The 15,739-nt window shown below is 40.3% G+C and overlaps 1 protein-coding gene across 2 annotated transcripts in view; it reads right to left on the reverse strand.

Moving 5' to 3' along the window:
- The window catches only part of CFAP46 (cilia and flagella associated protein 46), a 79,181-nt gene that overhangs the window by 32,586 nt on the left and 30,856 nt on the right, over positions 1-15,739 (reverse strand). For both annotated transcript variants that reach the window (XM_081912595.1, XM_081912594.1), the window contains exons 21-34: positions 14,318-14,467; positions 13,352-13,459; positions 12,464-12,645; positions 9,653-9,784; positions 7,770-7,938; positions 7,313-7,391; positions 7,074-7,212; positions 5,770-5,953; positions 4,732-4,891; positions 4,005-4,165; positions 3,006-3,125; positions 1,762-1,830; positions 1,519-1,680; positions 725-873 (exon numbers count right to left, since the gene is read on the reverse strand). In XM_081912595.1, coding sequence (XP_081768721.1) covers positions 725-873; positions 1,519-1,680; positions 1,762-1,830; positions 3,006-3,125; positions 4,005-4,165; positions 4,732-4,891; positions 5,770-5,953; positions 7,074-7,212; positions 7,313-7,391; positions 7,770-7,938; positions 9,653-9,784; positions 12,464-12,645; positions 13,352-13,459; positions 14,318-14,467 — 1,964 coding nt within the window. The remainder of the gene's footprint in view (positions 1-724; positions 874-1,518; positions 1,681-1,761; positions 1,831-3,005; positions 3,126-4,004; positions 4,166-4,731; positions 4,892-5,769; positions 5,954-7,073; positions 7,213-7,312; positions 7,392-7,769; positions 7,939-9,652; positions 9,785-12,463; positions 12,646-13,351; positions 13,460-14,317; positions 14,468-15,739) is intronic.

Below are 15,739 nucleotides of genomic sequence, written 5' to 3' on the forward strand. Positions count from 1 at the left end.
AAAACCCAAATTCAAGGAGACTTGTGCGTGCATATATATATATATATATGCAAACCCACCCACACCCTCCTACTTTTATGTTTTTGATAGCAAAAAGCTTGGAATCTGAAACACTGAAATGTAGGCTACATAAAAATACAAATGCTAAAACTTTCATTTTCAGTCACAAACATGCCAAACACAGCCAATGAAAGTTCAAACTGCCTAGACCTATTTTTCTGTTTAACGTCTAAGATTTTTAATTCTCAAGCAATTATGCATACAAGCAATTTTTAGGCTTACTGGGGTGCCATTTAGAAGGTGCAAGGGGGCAGTTGCCTCTCCCTATGTTTCAGACCACGTATGATTACCTACATCAATATGAACACACATTATCCTGGTCCAGCACACTTGTTCTGCTGATCAACCAGGCATGGGAAACCGGTGGTCATACGGACGATAGCTCTCATCAACCTTGACAACAGACTATATTGGCTAAGACTGATGGGAGTTGTAGTCATGACCGTGCTCTGCCAGTAATGGGTGAGATTCAACCTCCTTGATATTCAGCTCATGCAGGGAACTTTGTGGGAATAACTTCTGGAACCATAAATCCATAATTTATGGCACATCATGAAGTACAGAAAGGGATTAATTTACACACCACAACCAAAAACAGATTTGAATTTATGAACGGCAGGGAAGTGAAATGTTTTACAGTGACTGCAGAATAATGGATACAAACCGAAGATGGTAGAGATCTGACAGACTTTTGCTTTCTACGACATCACGAGAAATGATCTCAGCCAGATGAAGAACCGGAACAGTCAAGTGAGTACATAAAATTGCCTGTAGCTCCTTAACTAAAAGGTCTAGGTAGTATAAGGTACGTGTCTGAAAATTAAAAGAATGGATGATGGAAAAGTTGTCAATACTTCTGTCTCAATTCTGCATTTTTAACGCTGAAAATGGGGCAATGAAACAATGTTCTTGAATTTTATACATTAGGGAGTTGCTACACACAAATGTATACATCGGACACATTGTCCTACCTTTTGAACCACTAAATATGCCATCTCTGTGGCAACCTGAAAATCAGCATGAAAAGAAACTTTCAACATTCTCATTAAAAATGGTTTTATCACAAAGCCAAATACGTAGGACATTTATACACAGGTAAAACTCAGGATGCACAGAAAATACTATCTCTTCTTTTATGGGCATGTGGAACTGAGTGATACAATTCCTGTGGAAGTGGTTTGCTCACGCAAACAACCCCTCTCTAGAATCAAGCTCAGGAAAAACTGGTTTTGCCTTCTTTGAAATAGAAGCTGGTCACATGCAGCACTGAACATTTGGCAGATGTTATGTCTCCAACTGAATCCACCGTGGTGTTCAGTTAGGTCACTCATCTCTACCCAATATATGTTGCCATAGCAAATCTGTTCCCTCCGACTCCAACAAGTCTTTCAAATTCATACAGATCTAAGAAGATAAGATAGTACCCCCTACAAACCAAAATCTGGAAATGCTACTCACAGGTGCCAAAATGGTTTCCCTGTTCATAGCACAGCCACTTGCGTCCTGTTTAAAGGCATCTCTAATTTCATCAGGACATTCATAGCTAGCCCACTCCTCCACATTTGCGGGCAAGGCTTCACTTGGCCCTTTCTTCTTTGATTTGTCTTTGGCCGACTGTGGCTGAAAAACAAGACTCTGCATTAAGGAAGTCTATTCCCCCTCCCCCCACTGAACATTAAAATATATTAAAAGAAAATGTACCTGTTTAGCATCTTTTGAAGATTTGTCTTTTTTAGGAGGGCTTGTTGGTGAAGTCTGATTAGCAGAAGGCTTTGGAAAAAAGAGGGGGGAAAGGAAATTTTTATCACACCATAGAATAATAATGTTAATACAATATTCAGCTTTTATACGTACATACAGTTCTGCATCTGAAGCTATGTCTCACCCCACTGGATTTCACAAAGATCTGGATCATGGGCTCACATGGGCACTTGTGAATCCTACAGGTCAACCGACATTAGTAGCATGGCATTGTCATGTCCCGCAGCACCTCCAACCACTTTTAGCTGGGTCCCCCGGGCAGTGGGAGATGTTAGATCCTCTCCCGTTGGCCAGGGGATAAGTTGAATTGGGTTCAGCTGCAGTTTGGCCAATAGCAGCCAGACCAAGGGGTGGGCACTCATTAGGGGTGGGCCTGACTGAGTCCATCATAGGATTTCACTCAGGTCTACTCCCAGAGTATTTAAGGAAAGCCAACCCAAAACTTGGCATTTTTGTCTTTTGGATCCCCCACCCTACCTATAATTAAGCTGTTATCTACCCATCACGGAGCAGTGCGTATTTATGACCTTGCTATGGATTATGATTGGTCACCGTATTTGGGAGTGGGGAGGAATTTGTCCTTTAGGTCAACTGGCTGACTTGGGGGTTTCGCCTACCTCGTAGCAATTGCGACAACTATTGTGGATGTGGCGTTAAGTCTTAGAGGGGAGGTTGTAAGCCTCTGCCTGCCCTTCTAAGGGGATGAGGTATCCCATTAAAGGGTTCCTGGAGCAGGTGCTCCTTCTAGATGCCCAGCTGGCAGCTAGGACCCTAGCACTCCTCAAAGGCATTCTCACTGGGGCAGTAGCTATTTAATGCATGACATAGGACCCCCTCACCAACAGTTTGACTCCTGGGAAGACTCAGCCAACAGGCAGGTTGGCTGATATAGGTTATCCCTTTCCTCTGAGCCAATGCCATTTACACCTGTAATCAATGATGTTATGGCCTAATTTAAACCAAAAATGTATGTTGTCACGAGTGGTCATTTAACAGGGGGTGGGGTGGCGGGTCACAACGCCTGGGCATGCAATCTGTTTCATTGGATTGGGATGCATCGGGAGTTACAGAAAAGGAGATTTACAGAATTCTTACTTAATAATTAATTACAGAGAGAACTGTTCATAAGTAAACCATTTTCTTTGGGAGGGAAAGTATGTTTTTTATATAGAAGAGTGCCTTACTTGTTTTGCATCTTTGTTTTGTTTTGCATCTTTTTTGCCTTTCGATTTGGGACTCGTTTGCTGAGTTGGTGAAACTTTGCCCATTGTCTTTAAAAAGGTTCCTGCTGCTGCCAGTGACACCTGAGCAAAAATAATTGCATTTGTTTTTTAGTTGGGGAAGGAAACCTACAAAAGGCTGAGTTATTTACAGTCAAATGCAGAAAATGAAAGAATTAAGACAACTGGGTAGGTTTTAGAGGTTTACAGATGGTAGTGATCTCCTTTACTTTTATAAAGGGCAAACCTAAACAGACGCAAGTTAATAGCCTTGATCCTAAAACTGGTTGACTTACAGAAATTCATAGAAGAGTTTCTTGTCTTACTCAACCCTCACCCTATATCTGCAGGAACCTCCTGAACAATGAGGGATGGAGAATGAGGGGAATATACTGCAGAGAGGAGAGCATGGGAAACATACAATATACTTTCATCAAAACCTATATTGTAATAATCTTACTTCTTTTTTGCAAATAAACTTTTCATTACATTCTTGAAGGAAAAATACAACATCAAAACACCATGATTTACACATACAGTGGCACCTTGGTTCTCTAACTTAATCCATTCAAGAAGTCATTTTGACTTCCGAAATGTTCGAAAACCAAGGCGCAGCTTCTGATTGGTGCAGGTGCCCTGGAAACAATAGCCAACAACCACGTTGGACGTTCCGCTTCTGAAAAGTGTTGGAAACCGGAACACTTACTTCTGGGTTTTCGGCGTCTGAGAACAAAGGCATTTGAGTACCAAGGTGTTTGGGAACCAAGGTATCACTGTATATGGATGAACATTCTTTGAGAATTATACAGAATAAGGATAGAAAAATAAAGTCAAAAGTTGTTGTAATAATCTTACTTTTCATACAATCTATGTGATTGAGGGGAATGCCAGCCAACAGTTTATAGGAAAGCTGGCATATTGACACAGTACACCAACACACCATACTTTTTATTATTTTCTTACCTGCCAAATGCGCATCACAAAAGCATATGCCATCAAACAGTGCTGCTCGTGAAAAGGCGAACTATGTCCGGAAATGACTGCCATTACCGTGTGAGCTCTAAACAAAGCTTCTATCTGCCTTATACTTCTAAAATCCTCAATGGCAATTCGGTCATTAGAATCTGTGGTCAGAAATAACAATAAAGCAAACGTCACCATGTTCTTTCATACGACCAAAATCCACACTAGGTCAATACCTTTACCAGGCAACCAGTGTCACAAACTTGTGAACAAGCTTCAGAACTCATGATCAGGATATTTAGCCAAATGGGGGCATGGGGAAGAGCTGGCTTGGGGTGGAAGTGTTAAGTTTGTATTTAGCCACAATTTTACCATGGATTATTTTTACCTAGGTAGGGTTTTTTTACATCTAGTGACGCTAGGATGAAGAAACACATCTCATTCGCCATTACTTTAAAATAAAAAATGTAGCAGTTTTCTAGATCTGTCTGCAGTAAACTACACAGGATATTCATGGTAGAGAGTTTGTATTTATCTTCATTTTAAAAGGAGAAGTCATGCAAGCTAAAACCTATAAATTTAATATAAAAAGTACTGTTCAGAAGCCTAAACTAAAATATGTCCTCAGGGTCAAAGAGAAAGTTTTACAGGTTACTAAAATATCAGAATACACTGGAAAGGCAAACTCTGAAATAACTTATTATTTTAGATTTATTTAAAGACATACCTTCTTCTTCAGGGCTTTTTCGGAGAGGTTTCAGGTACAGTAATATATATACTGCCCAGTCCAGGTGTTTAATAGCTTCACTAAGAGGAAACTGATTGGAGTACAGCCATTCTGCAAATGCTATTAGATTATCAACTTTCTTTAATGAATATTCTTTTTTCTGTATAAAAACAGGGAATGCATTCTTAACCTAGTTGTTCTTGATAATGAATGAATGAATCTTTATTGCTAAAAGCTATTAAGCCATCACAATTGGTCACAATGTGAGAATACAAATAATTGATTTAAAACTGAACAATATCAGCAAAGCAAACATACAAAAATGTAAAAATCACTCTTGCCTAGGTTAAGCACTCCACATCTCACACTCCTCCTTCTGATACTTGTCTTGGTGCCTAGCTCACAACTTATTTGCCGCCCAGACATATTTTGCAACCAGTGCAGTAATAAATACATTATTGCCAGCCAGCAAAATAGAGATTTACTCAAGGGGAGTTCGGTTGGAAAGAGAGCAGTTGTTCTTGAAAAATATGTTTTATTTCCTTTCAGACCAAAAGAATAAGTTTAAATATGCAACCAGGAATGCATTGATCTCAGGCAAACTAGGGAACTTGTATGTCCCCAGCTGTTAGGAATCCAAACATCTCAAGTTAACCAGCAGCATTATTTGCAAACACACTAGCAAAGCAATATTTTAAACATCTACTGATGACTCATCATCAGTGAAAAAAAGTGGTCAGAAAACAAATCAGAAGAACGGAAATTGCATTATGAAAAGAATGCATAAGGACAACAATAATACTATAGTGTCTCAAGCAACACACCACAGGTATATATATATAGGAGTGCCAATAGGATTTTCAGGGCCCAAAAGATCTATTGGGCCCATGACCTACTCACAAAAGAGGTATTTCCATACTAGAAATGGCTTAACCTGTTTGATTTTTGCCTGCCATACTGCTGTTACAATCTCCACAATTTAGAAACACATACCAGTAATATTTTAAAAGTACATTTTAAAAGAAAGCTGATACAGACCTGTAAAACTTCAATTGCATTTTGGTAGCAAGACAACTGTCCCACAAGATCTGACGACACAGATGCCAGACGATGCCACATATCTGACATGTACTCTTCACTTTCATCTCTGAATTTCTGAATTTCCATTATATAGTTACGCCCAAGTCTTGACTTCACCATTACCATCTGTTTAAATATTGGGCTAGGAAAAAGAATTTGACAAAATCAATGCTCATCACTGATTTGATATAAATTGTTTTTAAGTGATATCTTAAGGCTTTTATGATGCATTTTGGAATCAGAAGTCAACATATATGTGTGACAAGTACTTCTGTCTCCACCAATCTACAGCAATTAATCTTAGCCCAGAGTTCAGTCTGAAAAATGCATACGGGATAAATATGTATGAGACTTGAGACAATATTCTAACATAGGGAGGGATCCACCTAATGAGTCTCAGCAGTGGAAGCTTTGCACACGAACTTCCACTCATGCAATGGGGATTCTTTCTTCTCCTCTCCTCTCTAAACTGACTCAGAAAGGGAGTGTTGGGGGAACCATGAAAATGGTGCATGGGGGGAGGAGAGGGGGTGGGAATCGTTCCGTCCAGCAAGCTGAAACGCTTGAGCTGATGAATGTTCAACATAGCACGTTTAATTCCTCCCACGGCGTTTACTTCTTGAGACTTGATAATCAACACTTAATTCTAATCATCACCATTATTAATTAGTTTACACACCGCTTAATGCCAAAAGAGGTTTCTCAGTATACAACAGAACCTCAGTAGCTTCTTCAAATCTGAACAGTGATTTTTGCCTTCAACTGCTTGGGAAGTTCAACTCCCGCCTGTTGTCATCTCACAAGCACGAGAGAAAAAGCACAAAATGTGGGGCAGCTGTGCTGCTAGTGGGTGCTCAGCCAAACAGTGCAGCTTCACCTTTAAAGTTTGAAAGGGAGGGGGCCCTGAGACCATCCTGTACTATGCAAATACTACCAGAAGTGATTCACTGAGCAGGGCAGAGTGCAACATTAGCCTCCTGGAATGCGTGCTACTGCTGCTTGCCAGAGGAAGGGCAGTGGGGTGGTTCAGTGGTTAGCAAGGTGCAACACACACCAGCAGAACCTCTGCAGAACTCCTTTGGGTGTGCTTCACTTTCAACCTACTCTCCTTCTCCCATTAAGGTTCTACCCCTCTTCAACACTTCCTCCTAGAGTTCCACACTCCCTCTCCATCTTTTGGATCAGCTCTATTTCTAGATTGTGAAACAACAGCAAGGACCAGCAACCCCCAACACATCCTAAGAACAATCCAAACGGCTTACAGTCTGTGCTTAGTCCGAGGGAGCATCTGATTAGCTTCATCTAAGACTTTGAGGCCTGCCTCCCAGTCATGTTTATCAGCATGTACTTGGAACAGTAATATATATAAGAACGTCCTTAAGGTCAAATCCTCATCAGCACCTTTGAAACAGATTAAAAGCACTATTTTAGATATTGCAAAGCCAATACAGCCACCTCATAAAAACCAAGCAAACTTCATGATCAAAAGATGATAACTTACCTGAATGCCCATCTGAGAAGCTACTGCTTTGAAAGTCTGTTGTAGGCCACTGATGCAAGTGTAACATATGCTCCATTTCCTAAATAATGTAGTAGGGGTGGGGGGAGTGTTCATGAATATTTTAATACAGTTTTGACAAAGCAAACTTCTCTGAAGGAAGGTCTATTTGGCTGGCAAAACAGCTCGAATAAGGTGTGCCTTCAATGTGGACATGTAAGAGAGATTTGGCGGTTCGTGGGCTAAGGAGCCAAGAGAATGGGGAAGTGAAGGGCTGTTGATTAGTTAGTTATTTTAAAGACCCAACCAGCAAATTCAGGCCCTCTTGGCAAATGTCACATAACAATATGAGTGAACTAGCCCTGATTTAGTTTTAAGTTGCTTGTTCCGTTTTGAATTGTCTGAAGGCAAAACATTCCCATAAGAGGTATTAGATATAGAAGGTACTGCTATTTATTACCTGCTTATTTTTGGCTTCTGATGCTTTATTGATGCTCTTGATAATGATTTCAGTGGGCTTCTTGAGCTGCTGTCTATCTGCTGAGGAACCAATGAAGGGTAAGCAGCCATTCCAGAAGTGTCTAGCTGCTATCATAGCAAGAGCAAGATCCCCAGCTTCTCCTGCATACCTAGGAAGGTGGAAAACACAATACATTCAGGTGGCTGCTGCAAAATGTAGTAAAAATTTGATTCAATTACAGTGCAGCAAGCCCAGTATCCTTTTGTAAGGATAAGATAACACATTTCCTAAAAGTATTAAGGGATTCACTCCATAACAAGAGGGGTATGTTTTCTGTAAATGAAAAAAATTCTATGGGAAATGTGCATCTGTTCCCACTCAAAAATATATGGATAGCATATCTTTGCAAATTGTAAAGAAAAAAATGGTGTAATTGTGAATGGAACTCCAAGTTATTTAACAGATTCCTGTGGTTTTGTTGAAAATAATTTCCCACTGCCACACTTAAAAAACAAACAAAACCACAGTTACATTTGCAATAGAGAGGTTCCTCCATGATTATAATTTTTGAGGAATTATGTACCATCTGGTCATCACTTCATAGCAGTTTTCCCTCAGGTTAGCACAAGGTGAAAAAATAATGCAACATATCCAGATGTTTTCCCAAATGTCAGAACTTACTAGCTGACCTAAATATTGCATCCAGTTTATCATTAAATTTTAAACAGAGGTGTGTTGCTTAACAGAACCTAACAGTACTTTATAGATGTTTCTTATCACCAATTGGTATTTTGTTTTCCCAAATGCAGTCTGTTCATCAAAATGGTAATGTTGCAGTGATACTTCCTCACACAAATTTTTATCTTCAGATATTCAGACCATCTGTCCATAGTATTTTTAACCTCAGAGGTACAGATTAGAGCCATGTATCTATAAAGGTGATGTTATTTTCATAAATGACATATTTTCTAATGCTCCATTAAGATTGAAATCCAAATAATGGAGCTATTTAACTCTTAACCAGCTTCAAGCTACTTTCATATCTATCCTGAGCACATTTCCCATTATGAGATGCCCATTTAAATACATCAGAGTATATAATAATTTCACAGGAAGTTGCAATGTGAGATGGTTTGATGCCATGCCTGGAGAGCAAACAAGTGGAGAAGCCATGGCTGCTTTCCCTCCCCCACAAAAATGGAAAGTGCAAATATATCTATTGCCCATGTGGCAACTCGTCAAAAGAACTGAAAAAACATGTGGCACAATCATTAGTAACTTCAAGCTTCCGCTAAAATGTTTCTATAATGCATAAGCCATACTGCTGAGAACTTTTTTAAAAAGTCTGCTAGATCTCTGGGAGACCCGGCCCCTTTCCAAGTCCCAGGTGAGGGTGGGCAACATTCCTGTCCCTGGTTGCTTAGCAACAGTGATGCAGCATCCTTAGCGCCTCTGCATCTGCAGCCTTAGAACAGTGGCTCCATAGTTAACTGTTTTACTTTTTTGAACAAATGAAAGTGAAAGGTCTTGGGGTCTTATACATGTGTATATCCTGTCAGTCACCCTAGACCCAGTAAGCCATAGTTGGGTACCTTGATGTTTGAAGAAATCAATAGCATGCTAAGATAGCTCAGTCGGCAGAGCATGAGATTCTTAATTTCATGTTGGGCAAAAGATTCCTGCACTAGATAACCTTCATGGTCGCTTCCAAATCTACAATTCTATAACTCTATGCTATAAGGAGAATATGAATGTTCTGTGTGGGTAAAAATTCAGATTTTGTCAATACTCTTCATTGCATGGGTTTTGCATATGTATGGGGTATATACACTTGTTATTTTAAAGGAAAGGAAACTTAATATGGTCCAAAACGTGCAACATACCTTGCACTTTCAACAAAGAGTTTTGATGCCGCCAAACGCATATGTTTCTTCCCAGCCAAATTTTCCATCATACTCTTCCCTTGTGTACAAGCAGCAATGCTTAGCATTCCCTGTCTCTCCGCATAATCGCTCCTGTAAAAAACAAGCCATTGCCAACTGGAGTTAACATTACCGTACAATATAGGTCAAAAACTAGGCTTTAAAACCATCTGCCAGCACAAGGATGTTTGTGTCCCTTGGTGGGCAGCATCTACCTGTGGAACGCTCTGAAAATCAGATTGTCTGAACGTGATACAAGTTCACACTTCAATTGTATAAACACTAGATATTGTTCCAACACAGAAAAGCTAAACAGAAAGCTAAAATTGGAAGAAGAAAAAACCAACAGCCACCTCATATACCACCTAAGTAAATAAAAACCTGGAACTCATTCTACCTTCAGGTAGGTAGCTGTGTTGGTCGGACGCAATCGAAATAAACAAAAATAATTTTTTTGTCCAGTAGCACCTTAGAGACCAACTAAGTTTGTTCTGGGTATAAGCTATTGTGTCTGAAGAAGTTTGCATGCACACGAAAGCTTATATCCAGAACAAACTTAGTGCTACTGGACAATTTATTATTATTATTATTCGTTCTACCTTGTCTGCCTTATCTGCTTCTTTTTGTGAAAAGAGAGATAAAAAACTACAGTTGAAAAGCGCTGATTGGGAGTTTCGGTTCTGAGGCATGGATTAAGGTGGGTGAGAGGGGGGACGTGCCCCGGGTAGTAGGAGAGGGGGGCATTCTGTGTAGGAGAGAGAGGAGAGAGGCATGCCATGCCCGCTGCACAGTGTCACTAACTCCTTACGTTCTGGCCAGGTTCCACTTGTTAGTTTAGTAATATCTGCATGATCCTTCTTCTGTTGTTATGTCTGAATAGCTCAAGAGATTTTGATAACAAAGCTTATCCTTTCATTCACGAATTGTTCTGAAACCTGATACAAATCCAATGTATTCATTTTATCCAGGATGACCAGTGATCGTATTCTGCTTATGGCAAAATCTGAAGCATCTGAGTTCACAGGGAAATTTCCTGTCCATTTGCATAAATGTCCGTGGTCGTTTCCTTGGCAGAAACAGCACATGGCCATTCTGTGCACCATCTGCAAAAGCCCATAGTACCAGCCTGAAGTGCCAGCTAATTTAGGCTCGGCAGCCTCTTTGTCCTGGCATGAATGTTTTCGTTTCCAGGATGTACTCTACAACTTGAGAGACTGGCTCTTGCTACAGAAATGGCGTTTGGAGCAAGATTTATTTAAAGGAATTCCATTGCGAAGAGGGGGATTGCACCTTTAAAATCAAAGTCTCCACGCAAAATGTTATGCCTCCACACAGTTCTGAGAGGCTGCTTCAGCTCTTCTTCAGTATTTTTATAGTATCATTATTATGTTACAATATAATGTTACATGATATTATTTCAATGTTGAAAACCACCTTGGGTACCATTTTTGAGAGAAAGAAATATCACAACAAATCTGATAAACTGAAACGGTCTAGAGGACATGCAAAAGGCATTTGGATAATATGCAGTTCAAATCAAGCTATGCTGTTAAATCTGAATGAAAATGAATAGGAGTTTGGGAAGGCTTCTCATATCAAGCTGAAATGCTAAAAATCATTTACAAGAAATAATCTGGACAGCTGGGATATACAAATTATTCATGTACAAATTGCAGATATTGGAAACTGGGAGGATTCAGCATAAAAATGGGCCAAGGAGACAGAAGAAGCACTTCTTCTCTACCTCCTGGTTTTCTGCTTAAGACTCCATCCTCCTGTGGTTGATTCTCTCTCTCCCTCTCCCTCCCTCTCTCTCTCTCTCTCTCTCTCTCTCTCTCTCTCTCTCTCTCTCTCTCTCTCTCTCTATTTATTTTAAAAAAGGTCAATGTTACATACAACTGTATACCATGTTTAGTTTGGCCCTATTTACTTTTACCCTTATGACTATCCTGAACATAGACAGATACAACCTAGGGCAAATAATATAATGCAATAATTATTATATCCATTAGAGGTCAGCAGAGTTCTATTGTACACATTCAGAAGGAAACTATAAAAGCATTTTCCCAGCCCCTGCTATGCCGTATTTATCTTTCAGCTCTAATATTCATAATGAACTGTATATATCAACAGCATGGTTAAAGTTGGCTAAAAGACACTGATAAAAGATGGGATGCTATTTCCATTCATTAGATATGAGAATGGAATGGAAAACCCTACAGAGTATTTCACAAACTAAGGAATGCTTGAGAACAAAATATTTCATATACAGCTATGTAGTTCAAGAGAAAGATGCGGATAAAGTAAATTCATCCACAAAACCACTATTCAACAGTCAATCCTGCAGAGACCGAAGAGCAAGAGAATGACCACCCAAGGGCCCATACAGATGTAACGGGAAATATCTTAACAGAGGTAATGGGATGCAGGATTGCATGGCCTCTTCCCCAGAGTAACTTCAATCATCCCACCACAAACAATGTGGTTAAATATAACAAGCATCTTATATCAACTTCAAAGCCTAGTTAAGAGAACTTGGAACCTTGTAGCTTTAACTAACAGTTAATGGTGTCAAAATATTACTTAACCGAGGCAAGGATGGAATGGGGAAATTCCTCTTGGAAGGGTCTGTGCTGTTCCAAATATTTTAACTGCTGTTAAGAGATCAGCTGTTACGTCTGCACCAGCTTCTGCACCAGTGAAAACCCTGCACAATGAATACCACCCAATGTTTCTTAGAAGTTGAGATTTGTAAGTCATGCATCTACTTACATTGCCTTTTTCTTTGCATCCGTGTTGTATGCTGCTTTATCATCTAATTCCAAAGCCTTCTGAGAGCAAGTCATAACCATTTCATGATCATGGATGGTATGTGCAAAATGTGCAAGTCTGGTCATTGTCTGAAGTTCCACGAGTGAGTCTGACCAACTGCACTCCAATGCCATTTTCACCAACTGCAAATGATAGTCAGATAATAATATTTTCCTGTGTCCACAATGCTAACATCTAATATTTTCAGTCTAAGATATTTCACAGAATGAGATGTTGCACACTGTTGTACAGAATGGTCTGGGAGCACCTGATGCTGCAGTGCTGCGCAAGTATGGATCTATTTAGAAACAGAGATGGCAAACTACTGAGAGTGCCATGTAGAAGTGGGATATAATACACAAGCAAATAAAATTAAGGAAAATTCTTTGAAGAATTCAAAGAAACCTATCTCCTTTGCATTGGAATTGAAATCCTAAAGGCAACCATGTTCTCAGTGCCTGTTTTTTTAGAGTACAAAGCCTTCATAGTGTTTCTCAAGAGGCTCAGAATACAGGTAGAATCATACACTTTGGATCACTTGGGCAGAAGAAAGAGAATAATTGAATCTCCTCTTAATGAGAACATTAGCAAAGGGGTAGCAGCCCTGGCCAGAGCTAGTCCAGGACATTTATAGGTTGAGTTGGCTTGCATGTAAGCCGAAAGGTGACTTGGCAGGAACACACAATTACGTGAGCTCCCAGAGAAGAAATGGCGTTTGCAGCTGTGTTCATGTGAGTGAGCTAAACCATGGTCTGGTTTGGCTCGGCTCGGCTTGCCATCGTTTGCCTCACTTAAAGCAAGCTACTAGCTGTAATTGCACACATACAGTCAAAAGAACAACATACGTACATGAGAGAGGTTTGGAAGCGAAAACTCCATGAGACCCAAACCATTGCATGAGTACATTTCCAAACCAATAAAAACTTTTGCCATGGGATTGAACCCCTCTTCATTACCCTGAATAGAAAGAGACATGAATATTCAGGGTGTTTGCAGAAAACAAGGCATATCATTGAATAGTTAAGGACCAATACTTTACACTACTTACTAATCCACATGGATAACTCTATAATGACTTTGGGTTGTATCTAATGGTGGGGTTTTTTTTAATGTAAAGAAGGGCTGCTTGGGCGAGTGAGGGCACCTGATTTGTTCCCTCAATCTACTTAAGTTGCCTGCCCCTCCTGACAAGCTGCTGCTGAAAGTTGAGGATTTGCTCGGACAGAATGGGATGCAGTTTAGAGGATCGCAGCAGAAGGGGGCAGACCTGCAAAAACAGGGCGCCCTGACTTCCACAAGCAGAAGTGTTTCTGGTTAACTGCCTGCTTTCCTGTATGAGAACGAGAAAGGAGGGAATGAGCTCTCTTTGCAGTAATGACTCTACAGTGGAACCTCGGGTTAAGAACTTAATTCATTCTCCAGGTCTGTTCTTAACCTGAAACTGTTCTTAACCTGAGGTACCACTTTAGCTAATGGGGCCATCTAGTGTCACACTGTATATTGCACTTAAAAAAACCTTACAGTGGTACCTCGGGTTAAGAACTTAATTCGTTCTCCAGATCCATTCTTAACCTGAAACTGTTCTTAACCTGAGGTACCACTTTAGCTAATGGGGCCTCCCGCTGCCGCCGCGCAATTTCTATTCTCATCCTGAAGCAAAGTTCTTAACCCGAGGTACTATTTCTGGGTTAGCGGAGTCTGTAACCTGAAGCGTCTGTAACCAGAGGTACCACTGTATTCCGTCCCTGAAACAAAGTATTTATAAAGAAATGCCCAACAGAGGCCTTTATTTTTTCAAACAATTAGGCTTGCTACCTCGTCATCGACTCCAAGCCACTTCCCAATCTGATGCTGAACTAGCTGTTTGGCTTTCACCCAAGTAGCAATGACCTGTTGACGCATAGCAGCAGGCACCGGCTCATCAGGTACACTCCCATTTGGCAAATGCATAGCAAATTCACAAACCTAAAGAAGAATATTTTGAAAATGTGGAAGAAGAAAAAGTTAATGCATGCACACAATTAACAAATATTCTGTTTTATCCAGTTGTTGAACTGCGATTACTACACTTGGTATATTTTTTCCCAAAAAAATCAATGGTGAGATTAATAATCTTGGCTTATTTATTTATAATATTTCTATACACTCTTTTATAAGTCGTCAAGGTGGCATACATAAAACACACACAATAGAACCACATATACAAAAAGAGCATAATATTGTTCCTTGATCTTTGAGACAAGGCACATAAAAAATCAAAATCAATGCATAGTTATGAATTGATCATACCACGGTTCAGTTAAATATGCTAAAGGGCCTGCCGTTAAGGCTAAAATAATATTTTCTTATTAGAGATGGCAGAGCTTTCAAGGGACACCTTGGAATGACTTGGGGTTTTCTTGGGGAAGGGAAGTGGGAAGGATAAATCAGGAAACCTCCCCAAAATTCCCAGACCAAGCTCAGGTGTTCCCACCACAAATCTCCAACACTTTACTCATTCTCCAAATCTACCAACCCCCAGAACACACCCTCCATTTCCCTCCTCTCCCCTTGGTGGCGGAATGGTAGCAGCAAGCAGACAGCTGAAAATTGTGCCTCTTTTCCTCTCCTCCTTCCCCTCTGCCTTGTTGCTATAAAGAGACAGAGTAGACAGTAGTAGCTATACTTGTTTCAAGGGCTCCTGACATTGTCTAGCTCACCATTATTCTTTAAACCCTAGTGTGAGCACCTTGAATTGCACCCAGAAACAAACTGGCAGCCAACAAAAAGCTGTTGTAGAATAAGCATTCATGTGAGTTCCAGAGGCAACGCCAGCAAGCAATCTTGGATAAGCTGAAATTTCCAAGTCATCTTCAAGGGCAGCCCACATAGAGCACATTGCAGTATTCTAATCTGGAAGTTACCAGAGCACAGAGTGCTATGGCCCAAAGGGGGCCACAGCAGACAAGCCAGTCGGAGCTGGAAATACAGTGGAACCACAGTTGTCGAATGTAATCCATTCTGGAAGACCGTTCGACTTCCGAAACGTTTGACAACTGAGGCGCAATGGGCAGTTGGCCATTTCAATGGAGAAAAGGGAGAAACGCACCTTGGAAGCCGTTCGACTTCCGAGGCACGTTGAAAAATGGAAGCATTCACTTCCGGGTTTTTGGTGTTTGGGTTCCGAGACGCTCAAAAACCGAGGTTCCACTGTAACAACAACAACAACAACAACAACAACATAATTTATTATTTATA

Source organism: Podarcis melisellensis, assembly GCF_964234715.1.
Source record: "Podarcis melisellensis genome assembly, chromosome: 5".
Classification (NCBI taxonomy): domain Eukaryota; kingdom Metazoa; phylum Chordata; class Lepidosauria; order Squamata; family Lacertidae; genus Podarcis; species Podarcis melisellensis.